We start from the raw sequence: 13,591 nt of genomic DNA, 5'->3' as shown, positions 1-13,591 counted from the left end.
AGCTGTCAGAGGGGAGGGAGATTGGAGGGTGGTTGAAAAAAGTGAAGGGATTAAGCAAAAAACAAAACAGATCTCATAGACACATATAGCAGTATGGTGATTACCAGAGGGAAAGGGACATGAGGGCAGGTAGATGAGGGTAAAAGGGGAATAGATGGAGATGAAAGGACACTTGACTTTGGGTGGTGAACACACAATACAGTATCCAGATGATGTATTATAGAATTGTACCCCTGAAACCTACATAATTTTATTAACCAATGTCACCGCGATATATTTTTAAAAAGTTAAATAAATTTCCCACTTGTGGCCAAGATGTCCTGCTGTTGAAGCTCAGGGTTCTTTGGTAGAGGACTTGGGTGAGGAAGGACAGCACTCTCCTTTAGGTAAACCAGGGGATTTTATCATCACCAAGCAAGTGCACTTCTGAGCTATCAAATCCCTACTCTTCAATTTCTGATAATGACTCTGTAAATTATAGCTCTTAGCCAATTTTCAGGGTAAAAGTTCATCTCCTCTTTTAAAGCATTCTGTCCCTGAAATATAATTTCTACCTTTTCCTTTCAAGGTACTGCATCCTATAGCTATTACTTGAGTCAGTTTTCTGATTCCTCTGCAGTGAATATGAGCCTCCCGTACCCCCAGCCAAGTTAACTTCCAAATGTTGGACATAGACATACAATTTCTCACAAAAGTAGATGCAGGATTTTGTTTTGAGAGAAAGGCTTATTTCAAGCATTAGTATGACAATGGTGCTGTTTGTTTCTTTCTGAGACATATCTAAACAAGGCAGTGGGAGTCCTCAGATATGGGCACCCAGGGCAGCCTGCACAATAGGGTGTTTGTTTTTGATATCCCAACAGAATTACAATATTCAAAGCGCATCTGGGGAGCACCGGAAACCTAACATTCAGGGTTTGGAATCTGACCTTAATTGAAAAAATTATATTTCTTTGAACATTTCTGCCTGGTTTAAGGTAACTTTGTTTTGGCAATTTTATCCATCCTTTTAATATTCTTTGTAGGTATGGAGGGGCAGGTACTATTACTTAAGTCAAGAGAACTGAGTGATATGCCTAGAATATAGAATATTCAACTTTTTAAATTAGGAACCTTGTTTCAAGTCTATGTATCTCTCTTTCTAAATAAATTAATGGATCATCAAATAACATACAGTCACTTTCTTAAAACAAACACATGAAAAAGCAAGGAAACTATCAAATCCTATAGTAGTTCACCACAGGGAGAACAATAATCATCTTCTATATATATAAAAACCTAAGCGACCATTTGACCGTTTGACCAGTAGCTTTGATGCACACTGACCACCAGGGGACTGACCCTCAATGCACAGGCATGGAAACATGGAACAGACTGATGAATATTAGAGGGAAGGGAGGAGGTGGGAGGGTGAGAAGAGATTAACTAAAGATCTTATATGCATACTAAAGGCCCAGTGCATGGGTTTATGCACTGGTGGGGTCCCTCAGCCTGGCCTGTGGGAATCAGGCTGAAACCAGCAGTCTGACATCCCCCGAGGGGTCCTGGATTGTGAGAGGGTGCAGACCAGGCTGAGGGACCCCACTGGTGCATGAATTCGTGCACCAGACCTCTAGTCTCTTATAAGATTCTTTTCGTCAGTACTGAGGAGCAGAGCAAATAAACAGATGTAATTTCCCCTTATTTATTGTATCATTTGTTCTACTGATAATTGAGGGCCAGAATAACACACTGCATTGAACCAGGCACCATAAGGAGTACAAAGCAAATGTTCACTGCTGTTGAGAAAACAAGATGCACATGAAAAGTTATGTGCAAAGCAAGATTGTGCGATAACAGCACAGATTAAATAAAGATGGAAGTCGTCAGGGAAGACTTCATGAAAGAGGCAACCTTTGAGTAAGACTATGATAAGTAGGTTGTATTTCAAGAGGCAAAGAAGAAATTGAGGGTAGTGTAAGTAGCAGGCATTCATAGACATAGGGAGGAGAAATGCACAAGTGGGCTTGAGAGCAAGTATGTATCAGTCTTGCAGAGTAGTTGGCTCCTATGAGAATGGTGAGAGGTAAAGTAAAAAAGGTGAGCCATTGCAGGATTTTGTACTTGGGAATCATAACATGGCAGCAGTGGTGTTTTGTGGAGAGAGACGGATGACAGTGTGCAGATGGGTTTGGAGAAGAGAGAGATTGGTAGGAAGGAGATAAAACAGGAAATTATCATACAATCAAGGCTTTAGAAGTCCAGGATCCTAGAAAAGATGATGGCAATGAATCACTCCTAGTAGTATGAAGGGAGTTTGTAAAAGTGATTCAATATGGGCAATCAGGAAAGTGAAACTTGCATGATGAGAGTTAAACCATCACTATTCAACAAATGAGATTGTCAGGGTAGTTTTAGCAGGTTTGTAATCCATTGTTTTATTGTCCTTATCATCAACTCAGAACAAGTAACACCTAGTTCCATCATGGCCATCATCTTTATTTCAGAGCTAGCTCCGTCAGGAGAGCACAGTACATCCTTACCCAGCTACTGCTCGGGCACAAAACAATGGAAACCTAGCCAAGAGTCCATCACTAGCTGTTACTGAGCACTGACTTAGGAGTTAGGAGGCATGGGCTATAATTCAGAGTTTCCAAGGAGTTTGTTCCAGTGGCTGGGGTTGAATAGATCCAAGTGGATCAGCCTTTCCCAAAGTATGTTCTGCAGAATATTCATTCTTAGATAAAGATGCTCTTAGAGAAAAGGATTCCACAATTAAACAAGCATCAAAAACTCTTTTGCAAACATCAAAAACTCTTTTTCCCTCTTGGAGATCACAGAACTTATTGGCATAGCAAAGGCTTCCCTAGTAGGCACAGAACACTAATACATCCTGTAGAACTAAGGACCTACAAAGGAAAGATGAAACTAGGCACACTTTTAAAACTATATGGTTTTTTTTATTGATTTCAGAGAAAGGGAGAGGGAGATAGAAACTTGAATGATGAGAGAGAATCATTGATCATCTGCCTCCTGTGTACTCCCTACTGGGGATCAAGCTCACAACCCGGGCATGTTCCCTGACCAGGATTCGAACTGTGACCTCCTGGTTTGTAGATGTATGCTCAACCACTGAGCCACACCAGCCAGGCTAAACTAGGCACACTGTAATGCTCCTCACTAAATAATACTCTATGGTAACAGGATATTAAGAATGATCTAGCCGAGACCGGTTTGGCTCAGTGGATAGAGCGTCGGCCTGCGGACTGAGGGGTCCCGGGTTCGATTCCGGTCAAGGGCACGTACCTGGGTTGCGGGCATATCCCCAGTGGGGGATGTGCAGAAGGCGGCTGGTCGATGTTTCTCTCTCATCGATGTTTCTGGCTCTCTATCTCTCTCCCTTCCTCTCTGTAAAAAATCAATAAAATATATTAAAAAAAAATGATCTAAACAAAGACAACAAGATAAAGAATAGGGCAGAGGAAGAAAATAGAATTGGAAAATATAATTAAGATAATTAGAAGTGTTGGTCAGTTGAGATTGTGGTGAGATAGAGGAATTTTCTGTGAAGAGAGTTGTCGATACAGGCAGTTTACAATATAATCTCAGTACAGGTCTCCCTATGCTAAGAAAGACCATCAGTGGACCCTTTTCTCCTCTTAGTATTGTGGTCATTGAACCCTGATAAATAAAAAGTTAGCTGTATCCACAGTGTCACTTAGAGTTAAAATTTCAGATTTTGAATAGGTTTTCACATTCTCCTTAGGAATTCTACCTCTAGGAAGAACAAAGCAAGATCAAAGGGTCCTTTCTAGGTTCATTGACTGCTTCCAGGTGAAATTCCTAGAATAAGTCAGACATCAAAATTCCGTTGACTATGGTCAGAATGAAACCCGCTCCCTGAGATCTTGAAAGCTATTGAAAGCCTGAAGGAAAACATTTTGTTAGAAAGAAAATGCACACAAAGTAAGTGTTTCAGCCACTCAGAGAAGGAGAAGGTTATTTTTAAGTAAGTGGGAGACTATAAACTATCTCGGAGTTATGAAGATCTTTACATAAATTTTCCAAAGCATTTCCGTATCTATTGACTCATTTGATCACCGTGAATGCTCTCTGTGGTGTTTTTTTCCTAGTATTTTACAGATGACAACAGCAACCACCACCACCACCATCACTACCACCATCGCCACCACCACCACCACCACCACCTGAGAGACATTGTGCTAGGCGTTTTATTTACCTGGTTTCACTTAATCCCCATAGCAACTCTGGAAGACACAATTTCCATTGTACAGCCAAGAGCCCACTTGATAGAGCAAAATACAATCTAGATGCTACACTCTATCATCTCTGACTTGTCAGAACCAATTAAAGGCCCACCTGTGAATATTACCTTAGAACTCCCTCTATTCCTAACCCAGCTCACCTAGTTTAGTACTTTCTTTGTGGTGCCATGTTCTCTCAGGCTGCTAAAACCCTACTTAAGCCAGTCATATTTAACCACTCTCATCTATAGTCTAAATCAGCCTGGGGGCCAAATATAGCCTGCCCCCTGCTTTTCTAAGGCCCATCAGCTAAGGATGTTTTTCACCTTTTCACATGATTGAAAAAAATAAAAAAATAATACTTTGTGACTTGTGAGAATGATATGAAATTCAAATTTCAGTGTCTATAAATAAGGTTTTGTTGCAGCACAGTCATGCTAATTCATTTACATTTTGTCTAAGGCAGCTTGCCTACAACTATGGCAGAGCTGAGTAGTTGCACCAGAGACTGACTGGCCTGTAAAACCTAAAATATTTATCTGATGCTCTGACTCTTTATGGGGAAAAAAAATTGTTGACCTCTGGTCAAAATTCAAAAGGACATTGTATATATATATATATATATATATATATATATATATATATATATATATATATATATATCGCCTATATAATAAAACGGTAATATGCAAATTGACCCTAACAGCAGAACCACTGGGAATGACTGGTCACTATGACACACACTGACCACCATGGGGCAGAGGCTCAATGCAGGAGCTGCCCCCTGGTGGTCAGTGCACTCCCACAGGGGGAGCTCTGCTCAGCCACAAGCCATGCTGATGGCTGCCAGTACAGCGGTGGTGGTGGGAACCTCTCCCGCCTCCTCAGCAGCGCTAAGGATGTCCGACTGCAGCTTAGACCTGCTCCCCACTGGCAAGTAGGCATCTCCCAAGGGCTCCCGGGCTGCCAGAGGGATGTCTGACTGCCAGCTTAGGCCCAATCTCCCGGGGAGTGGGCCTAAGCCAGCAGGTAGTCATCCCCCGAGGGGTCCCAGACTGTGAGAGGGCACAGGCCGAGCTGAGGGACCCCCCCTGAGCGCACAAATTTTTGTGCACTGGGCCTCTAGTATATATAATAAAGAGCTAATATGCTAATTAGACCCGACAGCGGAACCACCTTCCAGAATGACCAGTGGGTAGGGCTGCGAGGGCTGAGCCCCTTGTGTATATATATTTTAGAGAGAGGAAGAGGAAGGAAGAGAGAGAAACATGAATGATGAGAGAGAATCATTGATCAGCTGCATCCTACACACCTCCTACTGGGGATTAAGCTTGAAACCTGGGCATGTGTCCCAACCAGGAATTGAACCATGACCTCTTGGATCATGGGTTGACGCTCAATTACTGAGCCACACCAGCCAGGATGGACACTTTTTTTTTTTTTTTTAAGAAGAGGGAGTGAAAGGAGTCAGAAGATTTTCACTGTACACACACACAGAGGAGATATAAATAGGCTAAGTTTGGATCCCAGCTCTGCCATCTGGGAGCTGCAAGGGTGATTGTGCTCAAGTTACTGAATGAACTTTTCTGTTCTTTAGTTTGCCTCATTTGAATAATGGAGCAATAATACAAAATTTGCAGTTCTATTATGAAGTTTTAATGAAGTAGTATGTGTAAAGCATGAAGCAAATAATAGGGGCCCTTCAGTAAATGAATCCACCTGCCTGTTGATGATACTTTTGTGTGCTTTTGCTGTTGATATCAGCATGTGTAGATTGTAGGGTATTAGAAATCTTTAGTAATACCTGGCAGGTATATAAAATGAGACCACTGCAAGGTGAATAGAATCTGATAGGATGAAAATGTACAAGGTAAAATTAGGAGGGGTTTCCCCCGGGGAACCTGACTGACAATGACGCTTTGACATGTTGATGGATTAAGCAATTGCCATCCTGGAAGCCCATCAACCTCCACCTGATGTGATCATCATTAAAGTCAATACCCAAACTTGGAAGACTGCAGGTGAATTAAAAAGACTTAGTTGAACAAGCCACTTCATCTTCCTTCTACCAGTGTTCCAGATAACCCTGGTCCAGTCCTTTTAAGGAAGCAAAAATAATTGCTCTTCCATCCTACCACAATGTCTGAGTTCTAGTTCACTTGGCAATTGATCTGCTCTTTATCAGATTAACAAACTGACCTGAAAAATATCCCCAAATAATTTTCTTTCTTTCTTTTTGTTTAACTGCCAAAGTAACATTTATCTTCCTTTCCTCAATACATCTTGCTGAGAAGATTGCCAATCTGAACTCCAGAATGGTTCAACTCATGCCCTACTAATGAGTGTGCAGAGGAAAGAATCCTCTCAAGATTAGATATCTGGGAGGACTATTTTAGTCCTCAAAGCATTCAAACAACCATACTCATCCCTCAGGTGGGGAAAATGCCAATAACAGGCAAGCATTCTCTTCCCCTTCATAGTTTTAGCACCTTTGGGCACTGTTACGTACCCCTAAGTAAGGGGTTGACCATGGGTTAGCTTTTGTCAAGAGTGTGACATTTGTTTTTGCTGTTCTGTTGGACACATCCTCTTTTACAATCTCTTTCCTCAGTTGCAAGCTCTTGGGCAGAGACATGTAGTTACTCATTTATATCTTAGCATGGCTTTTTAAAAAAGTCCTTTCCCTGCTCCTCTCACACTGACTCATACACACACACTCCCTGAGGTTTGGGGTTTGGGGGTGAATTTTATTCTTTCCTTTTCCTTCCACCCTGCCTCCTTTCCTTTCTGTTTTTGATGCAGAATTTTTTAAAAAAATTCTCTTTGTTTTGTTTTATTTTTTCCTTTTGCCCTTTTTTTTGTTTTCTCTTTTTTTATCCCTATTTTTAATTATTCTCTTCTTGTAAAAAGATATCAGAAAGCAGATAGTCTAGTAAAGAAGGGAGTTTTGGATAGAGGAGCGTCACCCCAAATTAAACCTCATTAGGGGCTCTTTGCTTTATTAACCGGTTGTCACTATCTGACCCACAGGAAAAACATAGGAAGAAGTGGAGAGGAGACAGGAGACATGGAAATGGTTGTGTATTTGGGTGTGTGTGTGGGTATAATTTTTAGTGTCCACAACAATCCAACCAAGCAGGTTGGATTAAAACTACTTTAGAAATGACAAACCGAGGCTCAAAGGGGGTTAAGTAATTGTTCAAAGTCATAGAAGCAAGTGACTTCTTACAGGAGCTCAGGTACATGGGCCATATCCTGTGCTTATTATTACCTAGTAAACCAGACTGACTTTTCCATAATCAGGACTAACTGTCTCATCTGAAGCAGTGTAGCCAAAACACAGAGCAGACCAGTTATTTTCCATGCACTGCAGCTTTCTCTGGATAGGAACTGAGGACTTGGGTTATCAAGGGAAAAAGTAGCAGCAGGACCAACCAAGTCTGTGACCATTTGTCCCTGAGTGAAACTCAGAAATACAACACCAATGTGTTTGAGTGAACTGAAGAGATGACTACCTTCTGCAATAAAGCAAGAGTCATCCATAGCTTCAAGGGGGGACCAGGTTTAAAACAGGCTTCCAGAATAGTGGCTTCTGTTTAAAATCCGTGTACTAAAAACACCAAGGATATCTATAATCTCTGAGCCACAAGTTACCAGTTCTCAGGGGAAGCAATAATCTTTCTCTAATGTAGACAGACATGGGATTTCGGGGGGAGAAAACAGCAGTAGAATGTGAGTCAAAAGGCCTGATTTCTAGTTTTGGCTCTGCCTCAACTCATTGTGAGAGTTTGGGCAATTCTCTTGACTCTTCAGACCCCAGATATCTCATTTGCAAAATAAAGAGATAGAGTTACATTATATTGAAGTTCTTGTTCAACCTTGTCTGTCTACTTTCTCTCGAAACAGTTCAGTAAAAATATAAAGTTGTGAATCATATATTTTCACCTGTATAAAAGATTATCCTGTCTCCCTTTCCCTCTCCAGCTCCTTTTTCTCTTCTCTCTCCCTTCCTTCACACCCCTTCCCCTGTCTCCTCCATCCCTCTTTCTCCCCAGGAAGCAGAATCTCAGTTTGGGAATTATTTGCTCCTGCCTCCAAAGCAACAAGGGCCCTTGTATTCTTGAATTCAGTGTTCTCAGGAGACTCACAGTCTATACCACTTAAATCAAAGCTGTCTTCCTGCCTCTAATTCCTAGGTCTTCTAAGTTTCTACTTTTTCTTAGTTTTTCTTTTCCACCAAAGAGAGTATGGAACCCAAGAGCAGATATGTTGAAAAGACATTCAGGTTTCCGCATGACTCGTCCCCGACAAACACCGTGACCAACACTCACCAAAATCCTTGGAGAGACACAGGGCGCGAGTGTTAAGATGGGGGAGTTTGTTTTATTCAAGCATTCAGAAATATTTCAGCTCAGCAGTTATCAGCCGAATGTGAAAATAATACCAGCACCCAACACACAAATGCCTGCCGGGGCAGTTCCCGCAGCCTCTGATACTCACAGTTCAACCGCATTCCTGGGGAGGTCGGGGGGAATCTCTGTCACCTCGCTGTCCTGGCAGAGGAAAACCCTGTTAGAGCAGCGACAGATCCGATGATGACATCCTGAGCCCAAGCTCAGGAAGGCCAGCAAGGAGACCAGGAGCAAGGCCATGCTTATTTATCCATCCACTTGCTTTCCTCCTGCATTTGCAGAGAAAAATCTCTACAGATTTCAGAGGCTCCACTCGGCGCCCTTATGAGAGCTGCCTCCAGGGTCACATGACCCAAGGGATGCTTTTTTTTTTTTGTCACTCCAGGAGAATAGCAAAAGTCCTGGGTGCCCCAGTATTTTGGGAGCAAAATAAGCTATTCCCTCATTCTTCTTAATTGGGTTTGTTACACCCTAGTCCAAGGAAGATAGCAAGTGTCTGGTATAGACTACATTATTTCACTGTAGAAGTGTCCCTGCTGGTCACCATTCTTTTCTCAACAGAGTGACATGATGACTTTCTCCAAAAAGAGACACAACCTACAATGTGCCACTAAGAATGAACCGCGGGGACTTGTTCCGGTCTTGGCGCCAATGTCTTCCTCCAGCCCACTTGATATAACAGCAGAACTTCTGTGGTAGTCACCGGTCCTCTTTCCTGCTGTAATTAATGACCCGAGATGGTGTTGCTCAGAAGACAAGCTGCTAGTGTGCCCCAGGACAATCCGATCTCAGGAGGTGGGAGGCACGTCTGCGAGGGTTATCCCAGAGGTAATTGACCAATCTAAGGGACCTAAGGAATGGGCTGTTTTTAGTGGAGATTTGGTAAATGCTGGCAGTCCACGCCTATTGCACATTCTTTCTGACTTCTTTACACACTTTACACACTGCCTTCTGGAAGTTGACACCAATGAATTTACTTAATCTGTGCTCTTAACTTAGTTTTAAATGTTCCCTGTGGGTGACAATCCTGGCTCTTTTGTTGGCATTCACAATCTCCTTGATGGTGAGGGATCTGAGGAACGTTTGGCAACACTCAGTAAAGTGGTCTGCTACTTTCAACTCCAGAATCTATGAAGATTGAAAGGCAGAATATTCTCTAAGATCCGCCTACAATCTGTCACTTGCTAAAATAAATGTTAGCATTATACTTAGGTAATTAGTTGCATAAAATTGAGTTATGAGAAACTGCTACATATGTAAATATCTCCCCTAATTTACCCAGGAATAATGACATGTCATGAATCAATTAAATTATCAATAAGGGGGAAACAGCAAGTAAATTTTAGGATAAAGTTGCCTTTGTGGACACTGTTGGAAAGCTTTGCAAAGCATTGCTGATGACCCAATATAATCTCTCTAAAGATAATCCTTAAAATAATTAGGATAGCTATTTTCTATAATATGCTGATAAATGTTTGGTAATCAGCTTTTCAGAAAAAGTTCTTATTTGTAGCATTTGTTCATTTCCATGGTGTAAATTCTCCTGTCATAGTGTATATCAAACTACCAATGTGATGTCAACCAGCTTGTCAAATTCCTGCACATTTACCAGTCTGCACTTGGGAGCTGGTAAGAGCTGGACCTACCACCGGCTCATTTGTGCCTCTCGAATCATCATCTCATTTGTCTAGGACTCAGTGGTCGGCAAACTCATTAGTCAACAGAGCCAAATATCAACAGTACAATGAGTGAAATTTCTTTTGAGAGCCAAATTTTTTAAACTTAAACTATATAGGTAGGTACCTTGTTATTAACTTAATTAGGGTACTCCTAAGCTGGCCTTTGCTAAAAACTTCCTCAATCTGATTGAGGTATTTTCGCTGAGGTAGATCCCTTCCAACTCTCCCATGCACGCTGTGTATCCCGTGCCCCACCTGTACCGCGTCTCCTGTCGCCTGACCGACCAACACCCCCCACTTCTTCTAACGCCACTTCTTTAAAATAGACTCGCCCAGGCTGAAAAACGACTTCTGTGCATGAGCCACGAAGTTTCAATCGCACTGTACTTGCGTGCCCACATGTGGTATTTTGTGGAAGAGCCACACTCAAGGGGCCAAAGAGCCGCATGTGGCTCGCGAGCTGCAGTTTGCCGACCACTGGTCTAGGTAATGTCTAATTTCTTCCACCATTTCTTATCTGACAGAGCTTTGCTAGTTCTCCAGTTTATCTGGAGCTTCACTTTAGAACAATATCCAACATGGGCTGCTTTAGCTCAAGGGTTGAAGCCTAAAATGTCATTGTGGGTTGTTTCCCACCACTGAGTTCTAGGAGCTTTGTGAGAGTTTGGCCAGACAGACACTGCGTGGGCTGTAAACATATATGGGTGCTCTCAGAAGCAGTTATCTAGAGTTGCACACTTCTCCTGCAGGGCAGAAAAATGGCTACTCCCACTGTAATCAGAGAACTGGGCAGAGCAATTGTGGCAACTGTTCGGCACTGGGATTGGATAAAGAAGGGAGAAAACTTTCTCTAATATAAAAAGGAATCAGATGTGGAAAATGAGACTAACTCCTTCCAAGAGATTCGTGGTGACAAACCTGAATTAGACATCTTATTACTGAGTGTTCAGTCCTGAAAAATTGTGTGGCTACAGATCTGTTTTATCCCCTGTGTATCTTCCACCTGACCATCATACTTTTGATCCTGTTACTAGCTTCCCTTATCTGTTTTTCATTTATTCTGTTTCATGAAGAGCTTTCTTATGAGGCCATTTGCTCAGACTTCCCTGTAGATTTCCTAGAGATTAAAAAAAAGAATTATGCAAACATCAGGTGATGGTGAGTATGATTGTTATCTTAGGAATTCTCTTGGGAACGTATAATTTAGGAGTTCAAGGTTCCTTTTAGCTTCCTGATTTCATAAATTAAAGTTTGTTTCTCAGACCTCAAGATGAGGTAGGAGCATGTACTTGCACCACTGGAGGGTGAAGTGCAACTTTTATTCCAGGGACTCTGATGGTCTCACACAACTGTGTACAGCTCTTCATTATGGAAGATTTGTCACAGGTCAGAAATTTGAAATGGCTTACAAATAAATGTGAAAAATTAATTTCCAAGCCAGTTTTCCTTTCAGGGCAGTCATGTAAAAATAGGGCTTTTGGGATCAGTGGGAGAATACCCTGTGTTTGCTGGCTGGGCAGAAAGCTTTCCTAATGATAGGAAAGCTTTTTTTATCTATCTTTTTTTATCTTTGATAATAAAAGTGCAATATGCTAATTAGGCCAGAAGTCCTTCCAGACAAAGCCAGGGCTGCAGGGAAGCCCGAGTCCTGGGTGCCAGAGGGAAGCCAGTGCTGGCAGCAGGGGGAAGGAAGGCCTACTCTTGCATGAATTTTGTGCATTGGGCCTCTAGTAAAGAATAAAATCCTACAAGCAGGACTGTAAAATGAAGTGAGGTAGAAACATTTTATTAGAGACTCTTTTGACAAAAGGACACTAAGTTTATAGACTAGAAGATGATTGTTCCTCTCATATGTTGAGTCAGTTAGGTTTTGACACTTTACAACCAACCCAAAATTTTAGTCTTAAAACAACCAGTTGTTTTATTCATGATTCGCAGGGTTAGCAGTTAGGTCTGGGTTCAGTTGAGTAGTGCTGGATTTGGCCAGGTCACTCATGTGTCTGTGGTCAGCTATTTGGTCAGTTGGGATGTGCTGGTCCGAGATGGCTTCAGCTGGGATGGGTTAGATCTGCGCCACATAATCACTCATCCCCCAGAAGGCTAGTTTGGTGCTGTTCACATGGTGGCCTTCTAAGAGGCTCAGAACTGGCACACTATAACTTCTATTGGAATCTGTTGGTCACACCAAGTCACAAGTCTGATCAGACTCAATGGCTGGGGACACAGACACTGCCTCTTGAGAGGAACACAACAGCTAAGAGGAATGCAATGGCTAAGTGGTGCACTCATATCGGTCTAAATAATTGCAGCCACTTTTCCAACATTTACTGCAGGTGCATAAGCATTCAGAGAGGACATCGTCGTCATTGCTAGGTATTTTTATCCTGTTTTTCTTGTTGTTTTCCAAAGTACAAGTTAGGCCAACTAATAGAGATGCTGACACTGATAATGTTAAAGATTCATTTTAGCCTTTAGTAGTGTGTTCCATTATTAACTGAGCATCTTGCTACCCCAGGAGGAAAAATAATGTAAGCTGGTCTTTTTAAAACTATCTATAATAATAAAAGCATAATATGCTAATTAGATCAGACAGGCGAACAACCTTCTGGATGTAGCCAGGCATGTGAGGGCCAAGGCAAGCCACCATGGCTGTGAGAGCCAAGCCCCTTGCACAAATTGTGTGCATCAGGCCTCTAGTGATGTTATAAAATGGCCAAAGATATATATTCTCCATTCATAAATAGATATTTTGTATCCTTATATTTATTTTTTTAAACAAATTCTTTTTCTCTTTTTATACATTATCATGCTGTAATTTCAGCTGTTCATGTGAATCTAATGTACCCTTGCTAAAATATTATAGACCTTAATGTAGTATACTATAAGACTTATGGCAGGAATAAAAATTCCTTATGATATGACAAGCACATAAAAATCTAGCTTCTGAATTTTTTAGTAAAATATGATCATTTTTCATTTCAAGCAGCATTCTGGAATCCTCTCAACTCCAGCATATCACTCCTTCCTTTGCTGGCCTGTGGAGTAGGGAATGCAGACCATCAGCTGTGTAGTACCTTGAAGGATGCTCCTCTGGACCACGTCCCCATACTGAATACTGTCATGTGCTCTCAGCCTCCACTGCCAGTGCCCAATAAACTTATCCTCACCGGGTCAAGCACTCATAAAAAAAGCCTAAATAAAGCCCAACATAAAAAAATAAGCATAACAGGAACTATATTTAGTATTATAATATTAC

At 41.7% G+C, this 13,591-nt stretch overlaps 1 protein-coding gene across 1 annotated transcript in view; it reads right to left on the bottom strand.

Moving 5' to 3' along the window:
* Positions 1-8,896, bottom strand: part of FSHR (follicle stimulating hormone receptor) — a gene marked incomplete at both ends in the record, with an annotated part of 135,592 nt that extends 126,696 nt beyond the window's left edge. The window contains one exon of the mRNA XM_081100752.1: positions 8,745-8,896. Coding sequence (XP_080956878.1) covers positions 8,745-8,896 — 152 coding nt within the window. The remainder of the gene's footprint in view (positions 1-8,744) is intronic.
* Positions 8,897-13,591: the final 4,695 nt, after the last annotated feature.

The sequence above is a fragment of the Myotis nattereri genome, assembly GCF_964212035.1.
Source record: "Myotis nattereri genome assembly, chromosome: 10".
In the NCBI taxonomy this organism is placed as follows: domain Eukaryota; kingdom Metazoa; phylum Chordata; class Mammalia; order Chiroptera; family Vespertilionidae; genus Myotis; species Myotis nattereri.
This window is presented reverse-complemented; position numbering and strand designations above follow the sequence as displayed.